Genomic DNA, 24,414 nt, shown 5'->3' with positions numbered 1-24,414 from the left:
AATGTCAGATGGAAACATTAAGAAGTCAGTTGGAGACAGACTTCTCAGCTGACTCGAGGAGTTCAATCATTAGCATTAGCTTACATTGGCGAGCTAAGAGTCATCATTTTAACCAACAAAATCCACAGTCATCAGCTGGAAATGATGCTGTTTTTGTTTACCTCTCTGTGGAATTGAATACCATTCAACAACTGATACCAGTTTCAGTGTTCAACCTGCCACCGTTATCACACTAAAACCAGACAATTGAAAGCTTGACAGGCATAGCAACAGTAACTAAGGAGGACAGGGCTTAGCAATGGGTCAGTTGTCAAGATGCTGTTGTCATAGAAACAAAACCCACGTGTAGCATTTTTTTTTTCTGTGCTTCGTCCCAGTTTTCTGCCAGAGAAAAGCGGTATATGGACTGAAGCATTTTACTCATTTAATCTGAATAATAACTTCATTCAAAATGACAATTTTGTATTATTTATTCTATATTTTTAGGGTGATGACATCATCATTAAAAGCTTCGTTCAAGAACCTTAATAGGAGCTTCGAATGTTAGAAAATGACCTTCAGTACAGCCCTACTATTAGTCCAGTGTTGTGTAATTGGCATCTGATACTCATACGTGTCCCCACTGTCAACATAGTTTCATCAAACATTCAGTTTTCACTGTGATATTATTTCAGAATAAGTTTATACCACATACAGTAAATAACCATCCATGTCATAATCATCTGAAAACCACTGACACATTTACAGATCTCTGACGTTCACTTCTGCTCTCTGCGACGTAAGGTTATGGCTATCTTTCATTATGCAAAAACAAATGTGCTTTAATCCGCCTATCGACAGCTGTTCGTAGAATTCAACTCGAACCTCATACAAGATAAAAGTCCTGCCAGTCACTCTGACACGAGAAGGCATTTTCTCTGTTGTTTGGCTTTAATGTATAAAACTGGTGTTCTACTTGAACCACAGAACCAGAGAGGGAACAGACAGTAATCGTGTCGTGTCTTATGAAAGTCAGTGTTTTTCAATAAACAACTTAATAAAGTTTCCTTTTCTCCTGAAAGAAAAAAAGTCTTTTTTTTAATTTTTGAGTTTGTACTTCAAACAATGAAAGTATAAGTAATGAGACTTTTTAAAAGTAACTCTTCCTAACCTCACGTTACAAAACCTTCGAGTGCGTCCTCTCTGTTTAGGAAAACAAAGATGTGCCGTTTACATTTTCGTGCACATTTAGGGCGAGTACAAATAATTTTTTAATGTTTTCTATTTGTAGTAAATCCCAGGGCAACCACAGAGAGGTAAGGTGTATGTATGCACACACATGGCTGAAGGCTCATCTGTGTACATATGACTGTTTTCATATTCTACTACAGTTTTCACTATAATTACAGTGTTTTCTTTAAGGATTTACCACGTTCTTCTCTTGGAAAGGATCGCCTGCTTAGTAACTCTTGCTCCCTCCTCCTGCTCCTACCATTTCTCATACTTGACAACAGTTTTCACTCTAATTACAGTGTGATTACAGTGTTTTCTTTAATTATCTGTCACTGTGATGCGTTATAATCCTCACTTGGAAACCACTGCCTTCTTAGTCACGCTTGCTCTCCTGCTTCCTCCGCCCGCCGCTCCTCCTCCTCCCTGCCAAAGATGGCTGGGGATGGTGAAGGCGTCCACGCTCATGCCCACCGTTTTAGAGGGGATGGTGCTGAACTGCTTCCTGTCTGAGCTGTATTTGTAGATGGACTCCACCTGGGTGGAGCTGATTGTCCGTGGGCCCACGCCGGCCAATCGTACGAGCTCCTGGGAGTCGGGGTTCATGGTGTAAACGCCCCTGAACTGGCAGCTGGAGTCACGGAAGAGGATGAGGAAGTGGTTGGCAGGACTCTTCTCCATCTCCTGAAGGTCGGAAGAAAGTGGAGGTAAGAGGAAGAAGAGTAAAAAATATCACCTTCGCTGTGTGTTTTAGTTTTCATCTGCTTCTGCCTGCAAATATACAAGTGTCAGCATCAACAAGATCTAAAGGGATAGTTCAGATTATTTAAAGTGGGGCTGTATTAGGGAAACCTATCCATAGTCAGCTATAGGTGGCACGACCCCGGTTTGGAGAAGCAGCAGGGGTACAGCAATGTACATTTTAGCCACGTAAAAAAAATCCCACCTTAAAAAGAAAACCAATATCAGTGACAGGAAACCGCCATTATAGAAGCCAAACATAATTTTCTCCAAACCAACCAGACTCCTTTAGCAAAAACAGAAATTTTACCTCACAGACCACAGGAGCTGCTGGTCTACCGCTGCCTCGGTTTGTTATTTTGTTAGTTATTGTGTGACTTTTAAAGGGTTAGCTTGGATTCCCCGAAGTCGCACGATAAAACAAACAGACTGAAAGATCGAGGCAGTGGTAGACGAGCAACTCCTGTGTTCTGCGAGGTAAAATTACTGTTTCTACCAAAGGAGTTTGGTTGCATTGGAGTGGGTGATATTTGGCTTACATAACTGCAGTTTCTCATTGGAAAAGGGCATCTGATATCAAGGTAGACCTGTGAAAATGTTCAAAAATATAGTGTACTGATTTTCTCTCTCTCTATCCATAAATTTCTAAAATTTCTATTGTATACAGTTGTATACAATAAGGATACTTGTTGAGTTTTAGTGAAGATGGCTGACGTGAGCAACTGCAGATAGATAAAGTCTGACCAGCTCCCTCTTGCTTCACAGCCAGTTGAAGGGAAAAGGGACCTGAATAAGAGCCACACTGTAGGTAAGTTATGTGTAACTAAACTAATTATGTTATGTTTTAAAAGCAGCAAATAACCATATGGTGAACAAAATATAGAAATCATGTATAGAAATCAGAACCTTTGACCCTGTCCACTGCAGTACTTTGCTTAGCTTCCTGATACACGGATTATGGACAAATATCACATACAACCCCACTTCAAAAAATCTGAACTATCCCTTTCAATGATAAATGTCATTCATTTTACTGAAGAGGTAGCAAAGTGGCTCATTGTAAAGCAAAATGAATCACCTACCTCAACTATCTTGTTTTTCTGTGTCTCGTTGACCTTTCCAGCGAGGCAGCAGCGAGACAGAGCGTTGTGAATGATGAATTTGTTGGACTTGAAGCTTGGTTCTTTGAAGAGCTTTGGACCTGAAAATACAAACACAAACACACTTGTTGATGCAAACCCATGTGGATGATTTTAGCAACACATTTGATCTACTCCAGAATGGTGAGATACTGTGCTGTGTATTACTGTACCTGTGTATTCTGGGGCAGGTGAGGCACCGTTGGAACCAGAGTCCCATTCTTTATCTCCGTTCTGATTTACCAGTCTGCTTGGTGTTGCACATCCTGCAGGTGAACCAGGTCGGCTGATGGAGAAATATCAAACAATTAATCAATAAACCCTCATCACCTCCCACCCCAATAAGAGGGCACCAACCCTTCACTAGTCCTTTCTGCCCAACCTGGAGACGTTTAGTAGTAATTACAGGTAATACCCTTGTTAATGAGAAAAACTTGAACTGTTCTCCCATGACAATCATCGAGCTTGTTCTATATACACCCATCAGCCACAACATTAAAGCATAATTTTAGTATGGAGCTGTAGTCCTGCTGTCTCTCACTGGATCATCAGCAAGAAAAAGGCTCAATGAGCCTTGGACCGTGTCCCTCCTCCTGCCATTTTACCAAGATGACCAGTGGGATTCACTTTACTTGTCAGTGCTTTTACTGTCATGGCTGATCAGAGTGAATAAAAATAAATGAGAGTAAAGATGCAAATATGCAGCAGTGTACCTGTTGGCTTTCTTTGTGGTGTCTGAAGATTTGTTTCCCGGCTCATCCGTGGCTGCCAGGTTGAGAGAGGAGTGAGAGTAGACTTTGGTCAACTTAGAGCCTGAAGAAACATAAATATTAAGACATATAAACAACTTAGTCATTGAAATCATCTACAAACATAGAAATCTCAGTTGTGATGTTCACTTTTGATTTTACCAGTTGTTCCCTTGGCTGGACTCAGAGACAGCTGTGTCTCCTCCCTCGTCATGCTGCGGGGCCGGGAGCGGGTTTTCTTAGCGGAAGATTTTCCTTGATTGGTTGATTTTTGCCGAAGCATTTTGTCCAAGTCATCCATGAGCCTGAGTTGTTGCCGCCGTGCGTACTCCCCTCGTGTGAAATCTCCCCGGCGGGCTGGTGTAGCAGGAGGAGTCGGGGAAGGTGAGGTTGTGGCTGCAGGAGGTGTGTTGGAGGGAGACGCCAGTCTTTTGTCTGGTCTGAAACAAAGAGTCAAGTTACTTTTACATCTCAGCTTTGGACTTATCCGTTCATAAATATACAAATGCAAACACTGCAGAGTTTGGATCCAAAGAACTGCGTTAGAGTCCACTTTGTCCATGTACATTCATAACTGTGTTTGAGTGTGTCACCTGTTTTCCCTGTCTTGTTCGTGCCACTGTCTCCTCTTCTTCAGCTCCTCTGTTCTCTTCTGCTGTTTTTCCAGCAGGAACGCTCTGCGCTGGGCCATCTCCTCCTCACTGTGCACCTCCTCCTACAACCGCAGAAGCTCGTATAAATGTCATGACATAATTGTGGATGACAAAATTAATGTGCATGCAAACAAAGGCCCCAGTTAGACAGAGCTCTTTTTAGCAGCCTGGGCCAAATTTTTGTGATTGACTCTTCTTAAGTCCCACACCTTTTTGCTCTGTGCTCTGGTAACACTTAAGCAAACTTGGTACCTTGAGCAACATTCTCTTTTTCCTGTAAGATAAGTAGCTACCAGTTACTTAACTAAAATGGGTGATTTGGTTTTTGCCTAGCAAGTGAAAAAAGATAGTCAAAAAGGCTGAGCTGTGCACCTTGTGCCTGCAAAATGTGCTCTGTCCAATCAGGGCCAAACTCGTCTTTCTCCTCCATTCTGTTTTGTGAGCTCTCACCTTAAAGAAGAACTGAATTCCTCCTTTTGTTCCCTGCTCATTTTGTTCTCCACTTGGTTCCAAAGTTTCAGCTGGTTTCATCTGTTCTCCTTTGGATTTGGCTTGCTGTTCTGGGAGGCTGTCGGCTGCCATGGCCAGTTCCAGCTGCTCTATGGGGTCCAGGGGTCCTGCAGCAAGCCCTCTAGCAGGTTCCAGAGCAGATTCTGTGTGGTCGCTCATAGAATCAGAGGAAAACTCCTGCCCTTCATCAGTTGGTTCATCACTGCCCCCCTCTGGCCCTCCAAGAGATGACAGTGAGACCTCAATCAGGCTGCAGCGCTTCCCTGCGCCCCCACCTGCCCCGTTTTCACCTGCTGCACTGTATGCAGCTGAAACGGACAAGGTCTCGCTCTCAAACGAGCACTCGGAAGGAGCTCCGGAGCTGCTTCCACCACCTCTTGGGCGATCCGTTCTTGGCTGGGACAAGATCGGCAGCCCCCCTACTGCCTCCACCTCCTCCTGCTCCAGCTCCAGGCTGAACTGAGTTGGCGTCTCACTAGAGCCCGTGTCCGAGGTGCACTCATCAGGCTGCGGCTGCTGCACAGGCTGCGGAGACTCTTGAGGAGTCCGAGGCCCGCCGATACGGAAGGAGGAGGAGGTCTGAACCTGACACTTGCTGGGGGATACACGCCTCAAGTGGGGGAGGGTGTCCACATTCTGGGTTGGTGTCAGGACGCGGTTGAGTGGCGGGAACTTGAGTTCGGAAGGTCGTGGGTGAGGCTGATGGTTGGGACGCGCGTGGTGCTTGGGGCTGCGGGGAGTGGAGGAGGAGTGGATCTTGGTGCGAGGAGCTGGACAGGAGGAGGAGATGACTGATGTCTTTGGTGAAATGAGACCTTGAGAACGCCGTGATGGGGAGGAGGCAGAGGGAGGATTGGACCCAGAAGGGATCATCCAAGCTTTACTGGTGCTCCTTGTAGGAGTCTTTGTCGGGGTTCTGGGTGGTGTCTTTGTCGGAGTGTGAGGAGGAGTTTTGGATGGTGTTTTGGTGTTAGTTTTGGGTGCTGATTTTGGAGTAGCTTTAGTTGCGTTTCTGGGTCTTTGGTTGCTCATAAGCTGCTGCTGCTGCTCTGTAAGTTTCTGCATGTCCCTTTGTAGCGACTGCAGAGCTTCACTCAGCTTTTGCACCACCTCATTATACTCCACTATGACAGCTTCCCCTCCTTTCTCCTTCTCTGCTGCTTTTTCTTTCTCTGCCCCTTTCTTACTCTCAATAGAGAATGTGACCTGCTTCTCTAGCCGAGGAGGAGTGGAAACAGATGGTTTCTCTTTCTCCTTCTCTCCATCTTTTTCCTTCTCTTCCTTCTCCTCCTCCTGTTTCAGTTGCTCCTCCATGCGGGTGAGGCGCTCCTCCAGGGTAAGATTATCCTCCTCTGCTGCCTCACCCCCTCCCTCTCCTTGCTCTCTTTTCAGTTGAAGGAAAGCAGTTTTTCCGAGCCTCTGTCTATGCTTGGCAAAGATGGCTTCAATACGTCGTTTTTGGGCTTCGATGCTTTTGCGTTTTTCCTCCAGGCGGGCTCCCAGCTCCCAGGCCTCTGAGCCCGGTTCAGGGCCTCTGGGTCCCGGGCTGTCCTGGCGGCCAGGTGCCCCAGCTGGGGTGGAGGGTGTGTGCGGAGTGCCTGGGGTTGTTGGGGTCGGGGTAGACACCGACTCCTCCCCAGGAGCAGCGGGATGTCTTCTCCTGCTGTCTCGCCGCTCAGCAAAGCTCGTCATGAGTGGGCTGTTGCTGGTACTGTGGTTCCCCTGGCGATTGTTACTGGGTCGAATATTACCAGGGGCATTTCTAGGGGCATCATCGGATGCTTCAGAGGAGTCGACGCTGCCATCTCGTAGAACAGAGTCGTCGTCACGTGACATTTCGGAGGTGCGTCCTGATCTTTCCCTCCTCTCTCCTCTTCCTTGTCTTTTCGTATCACCTGCTTCTCCTCCAACAGGCCGGTAGAGGACTCCAGAGCGACAGGGAGCAGAGCTGCTGAGCTGGGGATTATCTTCCTCTGGGGAGTGAAGGAAGAAACCAGCAGGGGCTCCTTCGGGACGCAATCTGGGTTCTGGCCTTACTCCCAACACTCCTTTCCCTCCTTTCTCTGTCGTCCTTCCCTTCCTCCGATCTTTGTTGCCAGGAGTGTGGACCACCTGTAGCGCCTCCTCGATGGTCGGCAGCTCTCCCAGGGGCGTTGTGTGTGCATAAGGGCCCCAGGACGAGCGCTGCGATGGTGCAGAAGCGGTGACCAGGTGGCTGAAATCCTCTGGGGGGCTGTACGGGACATGATTCACCCCTGCTGATGTCACCGGTGAAGTCATGGCAGGGACGCCGGTGGTGAGGCTGTCAGTGCTGACAGAGCGAAAGACAGAATCTATTGGGTTTCCCATGACAATGTCAACATCACTGTCCAGCCCAAATGGGATGCTGAAAGTCACTGCTGACAGAGGACGACTGCAGAGAGGCGGATGACGATGGACGGATGGACAAATGGACGGGATGTGCCAGACAATAATGAAAAAAGCAGAGACCACAGAAGCCAAAGTAAGATTAAAAATTAAGATAAAATATGAAGGCAACACAACATTTACTATCAAAATCACATGGAGCTGTTACATATAACTACCTGATTTGTTTCTTTGTCCAACTTTTGTTTTCTGGAATGACAGATGAAAGTCTATGAAAATCTATTTTGGTTTGATCCATTCAAATAAAAACACGATGCACACATCAATCTATTTCTTACCTGGTGACACAGGTGAGGAGATGGGAACAAAGGGTTGTTTGAAGATGAAGGAAGGTGAACCACTGAAACAGAAGAATATAGGAAAGATGCTGTTCATTCACAATCCCCGCAGCTCTAACACAACTTTTATCAAAGCAAATGTAAAACGTAATATCTCACAGTAGTGTCTATGTATGTAGAGCCCAGCCAGGGAAACATTTTGTAAAATTTCTCCTGAGCTTTTAGGTTTTAATCAGAGATGCAGTGCACTTTGTTTATGCACGGGAGTGCACCTATGACGCACACATGCATGCCCCCGCACACTTAAATTTTGGTTCGTTTGAGGTCATGTACTCTTCTTTACATGTATTAATCAGCTATAACTGACCATGTGATCAAATGTTAGACTGACTTTATGAATAGTTTCATCATGTTGAGAATATTACGCAGCAGTCAGTCTGTGACTCTTCTGCATCACACTTTTCTCACCATTTAAATGTCAATATGATAACTTTTACTATGTCTACAACCAAAAACCAAAAAACTTACTGCCACAACAAGTGGAAAGTCTTTCACTGCAAAAACTTTGCTCTGTTTGATCAGGGCAATATGTTTTTGTGATGATTCAATCCTCAAGTCCTTAAAAACAACCATATTATGCAAACTACTAATATTTTATATCCTCAGAATTAAAAAAGTGGCTGAGCGTCGTTTTAGCTCAACAAATACTGTGGTAGTTTAAGCCATGTTTCCACTGAAGAATTTTGATTAGCTGTTTTAGCTGTTAGCTTAGCATAGCTGTTTTGCATCAGACAGTGGACAGTATTCTTAAATGTAGGTGGTGCTGTTAGCCGGGCGAAAACCTTTCACTTTTTCAGCAGTTGGGAAACATTAGACAAAACTTTTCTTGGTCTTGAGAAGCTGCAGCATTTATTATCTGACACACAGTAAACTAAACTGTACATGTACTGCCAGGTTGACAACTACCTTTTCCTCTGCCCTGATCTCATTCACCGGCACTTCTATGCCACTCGCTCTCTCTCTAAACCACACACTCGGTGCGTACACACAATTCACGTTCTGTCTTCTCAGTATGTGGCTGTTTATTACAACAAGGAGACAAGTTTTGTTTTAGAACAGGCTGCAGGCAAGAAGACAAAAGACTGCTGAAAAAAGAAGTCTGGGAAATCCTACATCAGAGCCACACAAGGAGACAACTCTGGTTGCGCCATTTCTCTCTTAGTATTTGCTCAGCTCGCTTGAAACCTCAACAGAGGGGTAGAAAAAAAAAATGGGATGGAGCAGAGTTATCCAGTTGGTACCATCCACATCTTTTTACAGTGGAAATGTGAAAAAAAACGTTCTGCACAAACTGAACAGACCCTGACTGAACTGTTTCTTCTAATTCCACATCACACTGCCTAAATTTTCTGTGGCTGGTATTAGTAGGATGCCGGTACCTGTTGCTGTTCCCGTTGACAGGACTTGTACAGTCTAGTAACCCTGAGACATCTGGAAGACATAGAAAAGAAGACAGAAAGGTTTCAGAGGCTGAAACAGCCGACGGTTGATATAACAATATTATAGAAATGTTCTCATTAACATCCTGGATCGTCACAGACCTGTGAGGTCGATGGATTGTATGGGTTTGACAAAATCAGGCTTCTTAACCTCAAACCACTCCAGCAGCTCAGCAATGAAGCTCATGATGTTCAGCTGCAGAAAAAAAGCATATTGCGTTAGTATGGAAAGTGGAGTGCCAACGCCTTAGAGGGCATTTGTCCATTTGTGTTGTTTTCTGTGTTTTCTAAAATGGAAACACCCCCTCAGCTGTTAGCAATAAGCAGTGAGGTAGCAGGTTTTAGCATTTATACTTTGACCAAAATTCAGTAGGGGTGTAGTGGGTAACATCAGGGAGAAACATTAAGAGAAAAAGAATTTGTTCATTAATTTAGTCTATATATGAGGCATTAATTCCCTGGAAAAATCGTCCCTGGTGGCAGACCGACTTTTCATAGTGAAAACGAGGCTGGAGAACCAATCTAAGCTGAAGCCATAACACTGTGCAATCAACATTTAATTCATAATCATAAGTTAAAGCAAACAAGTTATCTGTTCCACTTTAACTGTACTGATGCATCAGTATGAACGTTCGTAATGCTTACATGCAGGACAGGCGGAGCGTAGAGGAGGTCCTCCACAGCCAGGGGGCAGCAGCTCTGTAAACTGCTCTCACAAAACTCTCTGATCAGCTGCAGGTTGTAGAGACTGTCAGCCACTGACATGGTGTCCTTCAGACACACATCTGGAACAGAAATAATATATAAACATATTAATATGCAGTATCTAATGTTTTTATATGTACAGGTCTGTTACAGATAGCTTTTGATTTACTGTAGTTTATAGCAGATGCTATTGAACAAATGCCTTGAGAAATAAAGATCACTGAATATATATGCAGCAAAATATAAGTATGTAGTACTAAAAGTCAAAATGTTTGCACAGATGTAAGATAAATGTTCTTCCTGTGAACATAGCATCTCTTCAAGATTCCACATTTATTGGAAACCCTTTTTAAAATGAAGGGGCCATCATTTAAGCTGTTTAGTTTTAAGCTTTTAAGCATACATTAGATCATATATAAATATTTAATCACCAAATGTGTACTTATGCATGCATGTTTGTGTCTAAGTATTTGTGTGTGTACCCTCTAGAGGCAGCAAGCTGGAGCAGTAGTAGTGCAGCACAGCAGCTATAGCGCAGCCATTAGACAGATCTTTGACCGCATGAACCAGAGGGAAAGTAGGAGTCAGCTTAGACTGCACTTTGTCCTTCCTATAGCGAATCTAGAGAGGAGACGAGAGGGAAGGAGGAGGAGAAGGATGAGGAGAGAGAAGAGGGTAAAAAGAGGAAGAGTTGTGCAAAGACAAGCAGGAATCACACACAGCAAATGGGCAAGTAAGGGGAAGAGAAGAAGGATCATACGGCAGATACAGAAAAAAAAAGATAAAAGATTTAACGTTATGTTCAAGAGTTAAAACTGTGACAAAAGAAATCAAAAACCAGCCAGGACTGTCCCTCTTTCAGACAATAAATAAAACCAGAAACTCAAACTGTGACGCCAGCCAAACTCCAGGAAAATTGCAGAGAAGAAAATTCACAGAAACAAAGCGCAAGACCAGCAATGCCTCAATTAAGAAACGTTTTCACACACACACACACACACACACACACACCAACCAGAAGGTGCAGTGCAAAGGTTAAAAACATTGCAAACAAAATAAAAAAAATATATACAATTAAAAGAAAACTATGGGTAGAAAATGTCAGTGATCGTAAGTGAAAATGAGGACGTTTGTCCACCGGTGTCCATGCAGCAGAAACAGGCACTGACGATACTGTGAGTCTTCAATTCTGATCAGGTAAAAAATACATAATCAGATAAGAAAAAAGTGAATTTTATCAAAATGAAAGTCATACTGATCACTTTTTTAATATGCACAATAGCGAAAATACACCCAAAAGAAAACAAACGCTGCATGTGCATAAACAAGGGATGTAACAATATACTGAATACCCGTACTGGACTGTTACATGGTTAATTATTTTGATCTTATCTTATAGAAGGACTGCTGCTTTGTTTTTGTTTTACAATTCTAATAATTCAGGAATTTATTGCCAAAGACATGTCATGTCATCTCTGCACATGCTTTGGACACGGCAGGCTACTAGAAATGAGACATACTGTCAGCTCAAAGAAAAAAGAATTTTATGCAAAAAAAATGCTGTACATATCGGGTACATAAAGGGATAGTTAATTATCTGAAGTGGGATTATATGAGGTACTTATTGATAGTGTTTTACCAACAGTAGATTTCAGTTAGTACAGCCCAGTTTCAGTAGAAGTAGAGAGGACAACTAGCAGGGAGGCTATGCAATGACGTGCTGTGGTCAGGGTCAGCAACAACATTTTTTAGCCACTTAAAAAGGTCCACCTCAAAAAAAATCAATATCAGTTTAAGTTTCTGCTATATTTAGAATATTTTCAGCCTAATACTTTGGCATCAGACAGCCTTTTCTGACAGAAAACAGCTGTTAGATAAGCTAAAGTTTGCTCTTTCCAAACCAACTCCATAGGTGAAATCACTCATTTTAGCTTGCAGAGCTCAGTAGCTGCAGGTCTACTGCTGCCTCCTTCTGTTAGTTTGTTTTAATTATCGTGTGACTGTAGTGTTATAAAATGATAGTTTTGATTCAATACCGTCACACAATAACACAAATTAACTTACTAATTGAGGCTGCAGTATTTCAGCACCTCCTCTGTTCTGCAAGGTAAAATTACTTATTTCACCTATGGAGTTTGGTTAAGTGGAGAGTGGCTTATGTACTGGTGGTTGCCTGTCAGAAAAGGCTGTCTGACTGCAAAGTAAAGCAGTTCAAATATTGTAAATAAAGCGTAAACCTAAAATGATTTTGATTTTGTTTTGAAGTGGCTTAAATACCTTTTGTTGCCGACCTTGTCCGCAGCAGTACACTGCAGAATTTCCGTGCTGGTACTCCTCTCTGCCTCACCACGTTTCGGTTGGCATCTACCTGACCATAAGTACCTCATACAACCACACTTCAAATAATCAGAACTATGCTTTAATAATGGACTTCTTTTTCAAATCATATTTTTTCTTTGTTATCACAATAAATATCATATTGTAGACTTTTACTGTGGTATTATTGTACTGTGAGTTTTTGGTATCGTTACATCCCTAGCATCAACTATAACTTATGCTGAATGATGTTACGCAGCCTTGTTGGAGGAGGACAAAGGTGAAAAGTGCATCATCAAAGAATAACATCCAGTCTTATTGTGCCCCCTTTAACACGGCTTTGTAACATACACTTTAAAGAAAAAGCAGTAAAACACAATAAATATGGATCAATACTGTTAAAAGCTAATGAGGTTTAATTGATCTATCCAACCTCGGGGTTGGAATAGTGATTAGTTTGCAGTCTGTCACTCAGTCAGTCAGTCAGTGGTCGACAGCTTGGGAAAGGTGTGGCGATTGGTTAGTCTGTCAGTCAGTGGAGTGCGTTGCTACGGGAGACGGGGGGGGATGAGGGTGAGAAAAGAGCGAGGTGTTATACGTTACCACTGGCGGCTTATTCCCAGACTCCTTCAAACAAAAAGCGATAGCATGCTGGATGGGGGATGGCAGAGAGAGGGAAACAAGCATAAATGACAAGGGGGCCGGTCATCATGGGAACCGCCACACCACAAAGTCACATGGCACTGCTCAGGGAGAGAAGAGCGACAGGGGAGGAGGAGGAGGAGGAGGAGGAGGAGTAGCAGGAGGTAGGAGGAGAGGATGGGGACGAACAAAGGGGGCGCAGATGTAGTTTAATAATCAGTGAGGAAGTATTTTCACCTCCCTCCCTCCTCTCCAACATCTCTTTCTCCCCCTCGGCTCTGATAATCGGGGCAGTTTGAGATGAAACTGATGACTACACGTACCAAAGTCATAAACACCCCAGTGTCCAAAACATCATCTGATGAAGGGTTGCTCTGGTATTTTTCAGCTTGGGCCATATTTCCCCATGTTTTTGTGTCTCAGTGACTCACGGGAACGACGGTCTCTGAAACTGGTCCAGTGTTGAGGCAGAGCGCTGCAGCTGGCAGAAGTGATGCTCAGATGCAACATAACCCTTAATGGCAACTGCACACCGGTAACGTAAGTCCACTTCAAGTGCTTTTTTTTTTGCAACTGAGAGGCTCAGATTGTTATTATTAAGTGTCTGATAACATAATGGAAAGAATCACTACAGAGAGACCTTTTGTTAAAGAGTAAGAGCCTTTTTGTTTAATCAGAAAAACCTTTTAGTGCTCCCACCAAACTCATCCAAACCCCCATTTCAAAGATGGTAAATTTATCACCGTCATCAACATCTTTATTCAAACTAGACAGTAAAACTTTATTTGAAGGGATGTGCATAAGACTGTCATGACCCTGTCATAACCATGTCATGACACCTGTCATGAACATGAAGGTTTCTTTATGAATCTATATGAATGTTGTCCCATGCAGTCAATTATGTCATTTTTGATGCAAAGCTAAGATTATTTGAGGTGTCTTTGTTATGACAATTTGACGTTAACAAGGCAAACAATGTCTTTGTTATGACAGCATGACATTAACCAAGCCAATAATGTCTTTGTCAAGACAACTTGACATTAACTAAACCAATAAAGTCCTTGTCATGACAACGTGACATTAGTCAAAACAATTCTGTCTTCGTTATGACAATTTGACATTAACCAAGACAATAATGTCTTTTTTATGACAACTTGACAATGAGACAACAAGACAATAATATCTTTGTTATGACAACCTGACGTTAACCAGGCAAACAATGTCTTTCTTATGACAACATGGCATTAACCAAGCAAATACTTCCTGTTATGACAACTTTACGTTAACTAAAACAATAATATGTTGGTTATGACAACTTGTTATTAACCAAGACAACATCTTTGTTATGACAACCTGACATTAACCAAGACAACAATGTCTTTGTTATGACATATTGACATTATCCAAAGGTTTGGCTTTATGTTTTAACATTACGTTAAACTGTCATATGTGAATGGTTGGTTGTGATGACACTCATCATCATGAGACCTTTATAAGTGTGTCATCAATATTTTCCTTGACCTCACATAAAGCAGAATAATTTGGACTTGTCATAAAGATGTCATTAAATGTTATATAAGGCCAGTTTGACGACTGAATACGGTACCAAGGTGATTTACAGCGTAAAGACAGACGGTGGTTAGCTAGCTGCTAGTAGCCACTTGTTGCTAAAGTAGGCTAACTGCTGTCTGCTGTTAACTGTAGCTGCCGTTAGCTAGCTAGCTTAGTTAGCTTAGTTAGCTGTGAAGCTTGCAGCCTAATTAACTGAGTCAGTCCCGGGGTGTCAGGAGCCAAACCCAGCAAGAAAACCACCTTGGTACTATAGCTCCTGTCATCAATTTTTCTTTCCATGTTCCACCAGCTCTGGTTTGGTCAAAAATAAACCCTTAATTCACTGACTTAGATAAAGGAGGGGAGCAAGAAGCAGCAGCGAGAACGGCATATAGAGCCAGAATATTTTCACATCTAACTTGGTGAACTAAGGGTTAATTTCGACCAAATCAGCCTTGGTGATTACTGGAGCGGCGGAAAGATGAACAGTTATGTTTCTGGTGAGTTTTATTTTGTTCTTGAATGAAGTGTGTGTATGGGAGATTTTGGCAAGAGTGATCAAGCTGCTGTTTCTGGCTAAATGAAATATATCTTACCCTTTTAAGAAGGCCTATCTCTGGAGCGAGCTTTTCCATTAATAACAATCAGAGCCAGTCAGTCACCAAAAAAAAGCACTTTTAGTGGACATAGTTTGACGCTGTGCAGTTGCTCATGAGGATTATGTTGTAGCTCAGTTTCACTTCTGCAGGCTGCAGCATTATCTTTAAATACATGACCAGTTTCAAACTTTGTTGTCTCCATTAGTCACACTGACACAAAAACATTGGAAAATAGGATCCAGGTTGAAAAATAACAAAGTTGACCTTTAATAATCACAATCAGTAATGGGACATTTTCAGTGGCTTCTAATTGGTCGGTTGTAAAAGTCAGAACATATTTCGGTGCCATCACCGTCATACACAGAGGCACTTTGTACTCATTACAGGACAGATAAGAGTTATGTGTGGCATTTCCAACAGGCACAATAATGTCGGCCATAGCAGAGGGACAGATTCATACAGATCGACGGGAGAATATTACACTTACTGGGACTAGTTTCCAGTACCAGCGGGTGGACTGACACTGCCAGAGTGCAAGGCATGGCAGAGACAAACCGGGACGGGCGGGAGGGAGAAAACAGAAGCAGAGCAGGTCGATGTTAGAAGCTGCAGTGTGAGAGACAGCTGCTTAAATAGCAAAACATCATGCGTGTGTGTGTGTGTGTGTGTACAGTGTGTAAGTGTGTGTGTGTTGGTGGAGGGAGGGGTGTTTTTACCGCGTCCTGAGCAGGCTGCAGGTCTGTACACGTCTGCGACTTGGGGGGCTCGTCGTCTTCTGTGATTTCTCTCAACTTCTGGTTCAGCTGCAGGACAATAAAAGGATGAGTCCACTATTTTTCAACTCAAAACCTTATTAATATTTGTCCAGAGAGGGAGCGAATCACCCCCCCGTGACTTAAGGGGACAGTACAGATCTTTTGAAGCTGAGTCGTATGAGGCTCTATCAGTTTATTACCTACAGTAAATGGTGGTGGACTCGTTCCCAGTTTGGAGAAGCAGCAGGAATCCTGGTGTAGGAAGCTAAGCAATGTACTGCTGTGGTCAAAATCAATATGCATCTAAGTATACGCTATTTTTAGAACATTTGCACTGCTTTACTTTACTGCCAAATACAGCTCTCTGTTAAGCCACCACACTCCTTTATCAGCAATTCTACCTTGCAGAGTACAGGAGTTGCTGGTCTTCCGCTTCCTTGAAAGCAATATTTGTCAGTTTCCCATCGGAAAAGTGTCTGACAGCAAGGTAAAGCGGCGAAAATATTATGAATATAGCATACACTGACAGATATTGGTTTTTGTAGGTAGGTAAATATGTTTTGCTGCTGACTCCGTCATCAACCGTACACTGTTTAGTTTAGTACCTCATGCAACGGCACTCCCAAATATCCCACTATCCTCCTCTTAAGTCACTGTCAGAGTGACATAATGACACACAGACAAGGACATAAGAATTTGTACAAACCCAATGCCAAAAAAGTTGGAACTTTGTGTAAAACATAAATGCTACAATATACATATTCAATTGATTACAGAACAAAGACATGATATTTAATGTTCAAACTGATTAACTTTATAGTTTTTTGTAAATATACACTAATTTATCAGTTAAATATTGTATCTCTGTACTGTATTTAATTGAATACAAGTCTAAAAGTATTAGTGGTCTGTTTTTATTTCCGTTTTACACAAACATCCCAACTTTTTTTTGAATTGAGGTCATCAACATTCAGCTCCTCTGTTATTGCACCAGATACACCTACATTAATGAATATAGCATCAAAGATAAAAGAGATGATTACACACAATACACAAATAATATTTATATAGCAATATGAGGAGTAAAGAGCTACTATGGAAGAAAAAAATAATAGGAATAATAAAATTAACAATATATAACTGTGCATTTTCAGCTCTTAAGTAGTTCATATCACTTTGTTTGGTTTGTTAAAATGTTGTTTTATATCATTAACGATTATCCACAAAACCAATCACAAAAAACAATGAAAAAAATCTCTGTGTTGTCCATCTATCTATCAGGTTTTCTGATTATTTCTCTTAACTTCATCCACACAGACCATATTTGGGTCTGGGTTTACTAAAAGCTTCTGGTTTCCTTAAATATGATTCGTTCTGTTTTTTAAGGAAAAATAATCTACATGAGAAGCTGCAGCATAACAGTGAACACATAAACGATAATAAACCACATTTAATGAGGTCTTCGGTGGAAAAAAAAACTGTGAATCTGTCTCTAAATGAAACAGCTATTTAGATGATCAGTTAAAAGTGATTTTGTTCTCTCACCCTGTTGACCCAGAAGAGCAGGGCGTTCTCCCACGGAGCCCCGACGCCCATCTGCTCCGCCTCCGCCGCCATCTTCACCCTGCCCACCGTCTCTTTGGCAGCCAGTGTCATCAGAGCGTCAATCAGGGCGAGGTGGGCTTTCTGCACCAATCACAAGAGGGATGACGTTAATCATAAACCCACAACGACAGATTTAATCAAATCTAACCAAGTGGAAATTTAATTTGCTACAGGACTGACTTTGTAGGTAACAAGGTACTTTTTGAAGCCTTTCAGTGTTTATGCAACTACATTTTTGACTGAAATATTTTATTTTCTGCTTTGTCGATTCATATTTTACATGTAACAGAAGGTAAGCTTGCTAATGTCATTTTGTTTCCTAGCTTCTCCTTTTCTTCATCCTTCCTACTTTTCTTCCTTCCCTCCATCTGTTTCCTTACTGCTTCTCCTTCTTTACTTGAACTGACACAAAAGTCAACTGGAAATCAAAAAGGGCTTGACACACTCAAGCAACTACACAGCAACAAACGCACCGTTTTGATAGGGACGTAGCTGAGGTCCTCCTCTGTGACGTCTGCATCCTGGACCTTTGGAGTGAAACCCTTCTTAATGAGGAACTGCAGCAGCGCGGAGTTGTCGGCCGGGGACCCCTGCGACGCAGGCGCGGAGACCCCGTGCGCCTGGGCCAGCAAGGCCTGGGCTCGGCAGTAGATCTCCGGGGAGAGAAGCAGCTTGGAGACGGACGGCTTGAGGTGCTCTTGTTCATACTGGTCCTTGTAAAGCGGCTCCCGCAACTCCACAGGGACGTTTTCTGAGGAGGGAAAGAGGACGGTCTGGTTGAGATTGAATGGTAACGTAAGTCTGCCATCTTGGTCCACACTTTAAAGGGTGTTTTTCAACTTTTTTGAAACTGTTCCAATATTGAGCGACACCGCTGCAGCTGGAAACAGACCGCTATGTAATCCTACGGGCAGCTGCACCCGCCAAAGTACAGCATGTCCACTAAATGTGCTTGTTTTGTCTCAGGTTGCTATTATACGTGTCTAACAAGATTATGGACAGGATCACTACAGAGGCAGATCTTTTTGTTAGACTCCTTTTTGTTTCACCAGAGACAGACGTTTTATTGTTCTTGCCAAAGCTACCAGACTACAGATACAGTAATTTTATCATTGTAAAATAGACATCATTCAGACTTGACACAGAAAAAACCCTCACCAAATAAACCCCAGCTGAAATACACCATTAAATAAGCCCTTAATTAACCACATTTAATGCATGATATGTGAAAATATTCTGACTCTACACACACACACACACACACACACACACATTTGTTTCTCTCTTTTGCTCCTTTCTCATTTTCACTTCTAACGTGGCAAATTAAGGGATTATTTCAACCAAACCAGACACAAAAACATATGAAATATGGTTCAGGTTAAAAAAAATACCTGTTTCCCTTTCAATACCTAAATTATCGTGAAAAGTGCACACACATCAGTTATCTCGAGAATTATTTTCTTTTAGCACCCTAGCAGGTTGACATTTTTGAATTTTGGTCAAACCTTGACAACTTTATTGCCATGAAATATAAGACAGATATGAATGGTGCTCTGAGGATGAATCCTAAAAACTTTTGTGAGCCTTTGAGAGACTTTTCTTCTCGCGCCGTCGGCAGGTTAAAGTTCCACTTAATTTTTTTCAATACATCAACAACATCTTGATGGATTTGCACAAAATTCTATTCAGACATTCATGGCTCCCTGAACATGAATCCATGACTTTGGGTAACCCCTAAATCTTCATCTACGACCATCCTCAAGTCAAAATAGTCTCTAATGAGCAAAGCGTTTAGAAACTGAAATTGTGGCTTATTAGTAAATACATGCCAAGCTAATGACATTCCAGTCAGCCTCAGCTGTACTTTCTGTTTCATGCTAATTGGGAAATGTTTGCATGCTAAGTTGCTTATCATTTGCACATTGCCATCCTAAATATATGGTTAGGATGCTGTAAGAAATGTAGCATTGTGCTCAGAGCGCCTCAGTGAAGCCTTACAGAGCTGTTAGCTTAGCATCTTGTAAACTATCAGAGGAACCTCAGAATAAATATTTCAGTGGATGACCTAAGTTGAAAGAGTCGACTCAATCATTGCAAGCAGAGATAATTCTTGAGTGGAGGCACTCGTTCATCTACTAAAAGATGAACAAGTTTCTGTGCAGAGAAACAAAACTGTGAAGTTTATGATGCAGTTCTTGCCTTTCTGCAGATATATGAGATGGGAAAAAATGAGTCAGCTTCCCTGCATTGTTCTCTGAGAAGGAACAATGCAGGGAATTGCTTTGTCAGCACATTGTCCCATGTGGAAAACGGTACAAAAGGCACAAAGACTGCAGCCGAGACAATGCAGATCTACTATATTATCTGTTCTGGGAGAGAAAACTGAGTAAAACTGAGGAAGATTTCCCACTATGGAAATTAGGTGACAGTAAGCGACAGCGTCTGACTGCAGGGAGAAGATAACATCATCATCTGCATGAACAGCTCAGCTAGGTTTCCCAGACGAGAGTGTGCGTGCATGTGCGTGTCAAGTGATCTGTGACATGCATGTGAAGTTCAGACCACTACGAGAGGGTCATTTCATAGACACAGACGCACACTGGACACAAAAACACACACTGACCCATATTCCCGCTCTGCAGCCCCTGGAAGGCTGCACGAGGAGTCGGGATAATCCTGAAGATTGGAGTGACTTCTTAAAGGGAATATCTGAGTCTACATCTCTTCCATTTACTACTGCAGTCAATCCTCATTCCCTCAAAGCCTTTACATAGTCTTCTCTCCTCCTTCATCAGTCCTTATACATCAAACTCTGTCTCGAAACGAGGGCTACAACTTATCTCTTCTCTTTCTCCCTGTAACCTTCTGTTGTTTCTTATGTAACCGTGACTCCTTCTCCTCAAGAGAAGAGAAGAGAAGAGAAGAGAAGAGAAGAGAAGAGAAGAGAAGAGAAGAGAAGAGAAGAGAAGAGACATTACCGCATAATGACTCTGAATTGAAAGTCGATTTGTGTCGCAACATAAACAACAGTGTAAGCACACACTCCACTGCAGCGTGACACACACTGTTTGGGGTTAAACCCTCGCCTTTCACACTCTGCAGCACTGGGAGGAAATAGGACTGCCGTCACCATGGGAATGGTGCAAATGGAAAGCAGCCATTCTGTCCTGATCACAGCAGAGGCGATGAGACTGGACTGCAGAGTAGGAACCGGCTAACCCATTTAACGTAATGCTAATTCAATAGAGGAAAAACAGGAGCAGGCCTGTGCAGCTACAACAGCACAACAACAACAACAACAACAACAACAATCAGTGTTTCATTGTGTGGATTTTATCAGTATCAGGTGCAAGAGATCACCAAAAAATGCTCACGTTATTAACAGGATGACGTTCAGATCTCCTTTCCACACATGTACATACACTTGTTCAGGGCTGCCAATGATTTTCTAGCTTAACTGATTTATTGTTTGCTCTATAAAATATCAGGAAACAGTGAAACATGCTCATTCTAATTCCCCAGAACACACACTGGAGTCCTCAGATTATCATAATCAGTCCAAAACTGAAATAATAACGACTTTACTCTCATAAATGGTAAATAAAAGCAGCAAATCTTTACATTAGAAGAGTTGAAATCAGAGAATGTTTAGTTTTTGCTTGAAAAATGATTGAAGCAATCGCTGATAATGTCCTGTCAATCAACTAAATCCATTCGTAGAGTAATCGTTTAAGCTATACACACACAAAAATGTTTTTTTGATGCAGCTAAGGAATAATGCATTGACTGATTAGGACACATCCCTGACATCACCTTTTACAGAACCTGTTTTTAACATTCATTTGGAGTCGTGTGTTCGGGCCCCCTGACAATGCAATTCTAATATTAAACCTCTTTTAGCTCTGTTTTTGGTTTCCACCAACCAAAGAGGGAAATATGTGGTTTTAGCTGTTAAATGTTCCACTGTGTCTGTCTTTTGGTGCAGGGTAGGTTGTGCACAGTCAGTTTTTGGTTGAAAACAGTTGCCTGCTGTAGCTGAAAGCACACGAGAGCTGTGAGAATGAATTAAACCGTTTTGAGCTGGTATGGTATATTTCTTGCTCTTATTTTCTCAGTTATACATCATCATATGCTCATATTGGTCGTATGATCTTTGATTACTATCTTCATGTTTTATTTTCAATTAATCAAAAGTCTTTCTTATGTTTTATTTTACATTACATCTGTAATCCGACAGTATTTTGACCAGGAAGCTCCTGTGCGAGAGATTTTTAATAAGTTATTTAGATTTTTAGTCATTTTACTGGGCACGTCAAGGATTTTTATACTTGTAAAATCAAACTTCACCATGGTTTAATACCATAAAATGACACTGGCAGCTCATTTGGTAAAGCATGCTATGTCCTCACTGCAGCGGCCTCAGTTTGATTCCAATCTGCAGGCCTTTTCTACATATATCTTCAGCTGTCCTGTTCAATCAAAGGTAAAAACTGACCCAAAAAATTCCCTCTTTGTTTATCAGTGACTTGGAAAATCTCCAAAAACAACAAGAAACCAGGAGTCATCCTCTGGACATGTCAGGTAGGATGAACCTTGTGTCCCATGTGCGGTTTTAATAGTGCTATTTTCTTCTTGGCGTCCATTAAAATTCAATGAGGCCCCCAGTGGGCATTTTCCAGTTGACAGACAACAATGAAGCTCCCTGCTGAGAGGTTTTCAGCTCATCTCTCCTCCTGCACCACAGACTGGCAGCCTGGACACAAATATAACATGAAAGTCTGTCCAAAGATATTACTAGACTGGTGAAAAACATGGATTGTTACATAAAGAGCCACGGCGCAACTTTACTACTGCAGTGTTACCTACAGAGTGACATCATGTGTTAGTCAGCAGAGCCTGAACCCACAGACAGAGCTGATCTGTCATTTGTGCCCAAACAGAAACTGCGCTGGAGCAATGAGCTGATCGGAAACAACTCTGATAACTGATCGACTGTCTCGGTCAATTATCAAAGAAAACTGACAAATATTTCATCATCCTCAGCATCTCAAATGTGAGGGTTTACCGTTTTTCTCTGGCTTAAATTGTTGAAAATTCAATATGTGTCAAAATGAGCAATTTAAAGATGTGATTTTGGAGCTTTTGAGTATTAATGATCACACAGCAAATATCCGGCTACTGACACACATCCTCCTAGTTCAGGTAGGGAAGAGGTTGTTGTGGATGAATCAAACAGGATTTTCACCCTGGGATTCAAGTCCTGTGTAAAGATGTTTATCTTTTTGTTTAGTTTTTAAGTTTTCAGTTGCAGTTTGGTTAATTTTAGGCACCAAAACTATATTTTCATTATCGATTAATCTGCTGATTATTTTTCATAATTAACTGTATAGTTTACAAAATATACTTTAAAAAAAGTGAAATATGCTAATGACAGTTTCCCAGAGTATGTATTTTATATTATCTTATGTTTATATTTCATATTTAAGTACATTAATAGTGTATTCTTGTATATTCTTCATATTGTGTATTCCATAGATATATACCTTACTATCTACAGAGTATGCTAAAGTTTTTTTTTCTTTTGTTCTGTATTGAACTATTTTAATTTATTTTGTTATTTACTGTATTTACTTTTCTTTTGATACAAGCTTCTCTCTTCCTGTTTTATGTGCATTTACTGTTTCTGTACAATGCCTGGATAAACTGCTGTTGTAACCCAAGAATGTAGCCATCTATCGATTTTATATGTATGATATCATATGTATGCAGTATCTTTTTGTATTTCTAACAGCAGTTACTGCACGTGTCCAAGACAAATTTTCCTTGGGACAATAAAGTCTATCTATCTGCAGATATTCTTTTCTCATTTCTCGCATATTTCTCAAAAGACAATTCTTAAATTAGAAGATAAATTAGCAGCAGTTGTCTCCATTGTCTACTAAAAGACCCACTATGTCACCTTCATTACACTGACACGCGCTCTGGCACAGCGTGCGTGCGTGCGTAACACTGACACAAATATTATGCCGTCTTGACCCATTTACAGCCCACACACATCTCCATACACCATTCTGCAGACGTTTTACTCAGTTACGTGATATGAAGCGGGTTTTTGTCTCTGCAGGTTGTATTTAAACTGATGAAAACCTCCACACACACACATTCACGGGCCTGATCGTGTAGCTCGTCTCTGACAAAAGGCTTTGTTGCACTGCAGGATGACAGCCTCCAGATCCATCATGCATCACGCAGCGCGGAGGAGATTCCTCCTGACAAGCCTCATATTCATGTCAGTAATTGGCTCCTCATCATCGGTAACACTGTAACCTGCACGCAGGGTTAAAGCTGCACAGGCTGGAGGAGACTAACTGTGAGCATCAGCGCAGCGGATGAGGAGGATGGATGCTGTGCAGGAGGATGCTGGAGGTTCCCCTCAGCGCTAAATAAAACAAGTCTAACTCCGAGCTCCAGATATAGGCTAGTAGGATTAATAATTAAGCGCCCCACCCAAGCAGAGCCTCGCTGACTGGAGTCTAACCTGCAGAGCCGTACGATTTCGACAGCAGCCACCGGACGCTGGCGCAGATCTTGGCCCGGTTGAAGTCGTACTGGTCCAGCGGTTTGATCTCCGGCACCGAGAAGGTCTTCTTCATCGCGCTGGGAGAGTCCACCATGGCCGCGCTGCGCCGCATGGACGACACGGAGGCAGCAGCAGCAGCGGCAACAGCAGCAGCACCGGGGAAATGTGAGGAGGAGGGATGGAGGAGGAAGAGGAGAGGCTGAGGAGGAGGAGGAGAGAGGGAGGAGGACCCTGTGATGCAGAACGAAACATAAAAATGATGATAAGGCGACAAAAAGTTTAAAAGCAAGGGTGAAAACAGAAGTACGCGTCCTAATTAGCTTGTAAATGCACTAAAAATCGATTAAATGGAGAATTAAATACCTCACATCAGGCTGTCAGCCGGCTCCACGCCCCCGTGAACGTCACATTGCAGCCAATGGGGATGTCGCAGAAAAATACTCTTCTAATATTTCA

The 24,414-nt window shown here is 42.2% G+C and overlaps 1 protein-coding gene across 1 annotated transcript; it reads right to left on the bottom strand.

Annotated features, from left to right (window-relative positions):
- Positions 1–101: 101 nt before the first annotated feature.
- On the bottom strand, positions 102–24,414 carry LOC146329592 (calmodulin-regulated spectrin-associated protein 3-like). Its single transcript, XM_084714863.1, has 19 exons — positions 23,917–24,414; positions 17,852–18,129; positions 17,319–17,459; positions 15,735–15,821; positions 15,506–15,541; positions 12,830–12,877; positions 10,393–10,531; positions 9,851–9,990; positions 9,308–9,401; positions 9,146–9,197; positions 7,707–7,768; positions 7,587–7,617; positions 4,942–7,414; positions 4,432–4,553; positions 4,001–4,278; positions 3,803–3,902; positions 3,263–3,375; positions 3,033–3,151; positions 102–1,893 (listed from the first exon to the last, which is right to left on the bottom strand). Exons 1-19 carry the CDS (start codon positions 24,068–24,070, stop codon positions 1,564–1,566), a joined length of 4,797 nt encoding a protein of 1,598 aa, XP_084570989.1. The 5' UTR covers positions 24,071–24,414; the 3' UTR covers positions 102–1,563.

This window comes from Lutjanus erythropterus, chromosome 3, assembly GCF_056507025.1.
Source record: "Lutjanus erythropterus isolate fLutEry1 chromosome 3, fLutEry1.hap2, whole genome shotgun sequence".
Taxonomy (NCBI): domain Eukaryota; kingdom Metazoa; phylum Chordata; class Actinopteri; order Lutjaniformes; family Lutjanidae; genus Lutjanus; species Lutjanus erythropterus.
The sequence above is the reverse complement of the archived record's forward strand: the minus strand, read 5'-3'. Positions and strand labels throughout refer to the sequence as shown.

Excerpts from the sequence above, each read along its gene's own strand:
- LOC146329592 (XM_084714863.1), bottom strand. The coding sequence starts at position 24,070 with ATGCGGCGCAGCGCGGCCATGGTGGACTCTCCCAGCGCGATGAAGAAG. Across the intron at positions 15,542-15,734 it reads TGCAGCCTGCTCAGGACGCG|TGTCAGTCCACCCGCTGGTA; the intron begins GTAAAAACACCC and ends GCACTCTGGCAG. Across the intron at positions 7,618-7,706 it reads CTCCTCACCTGTGTCACCAG|AAAACAAAAGTTGGACAAAG; the intron begins GTAAGAAATAGA and ends CTGTCATTCCAG.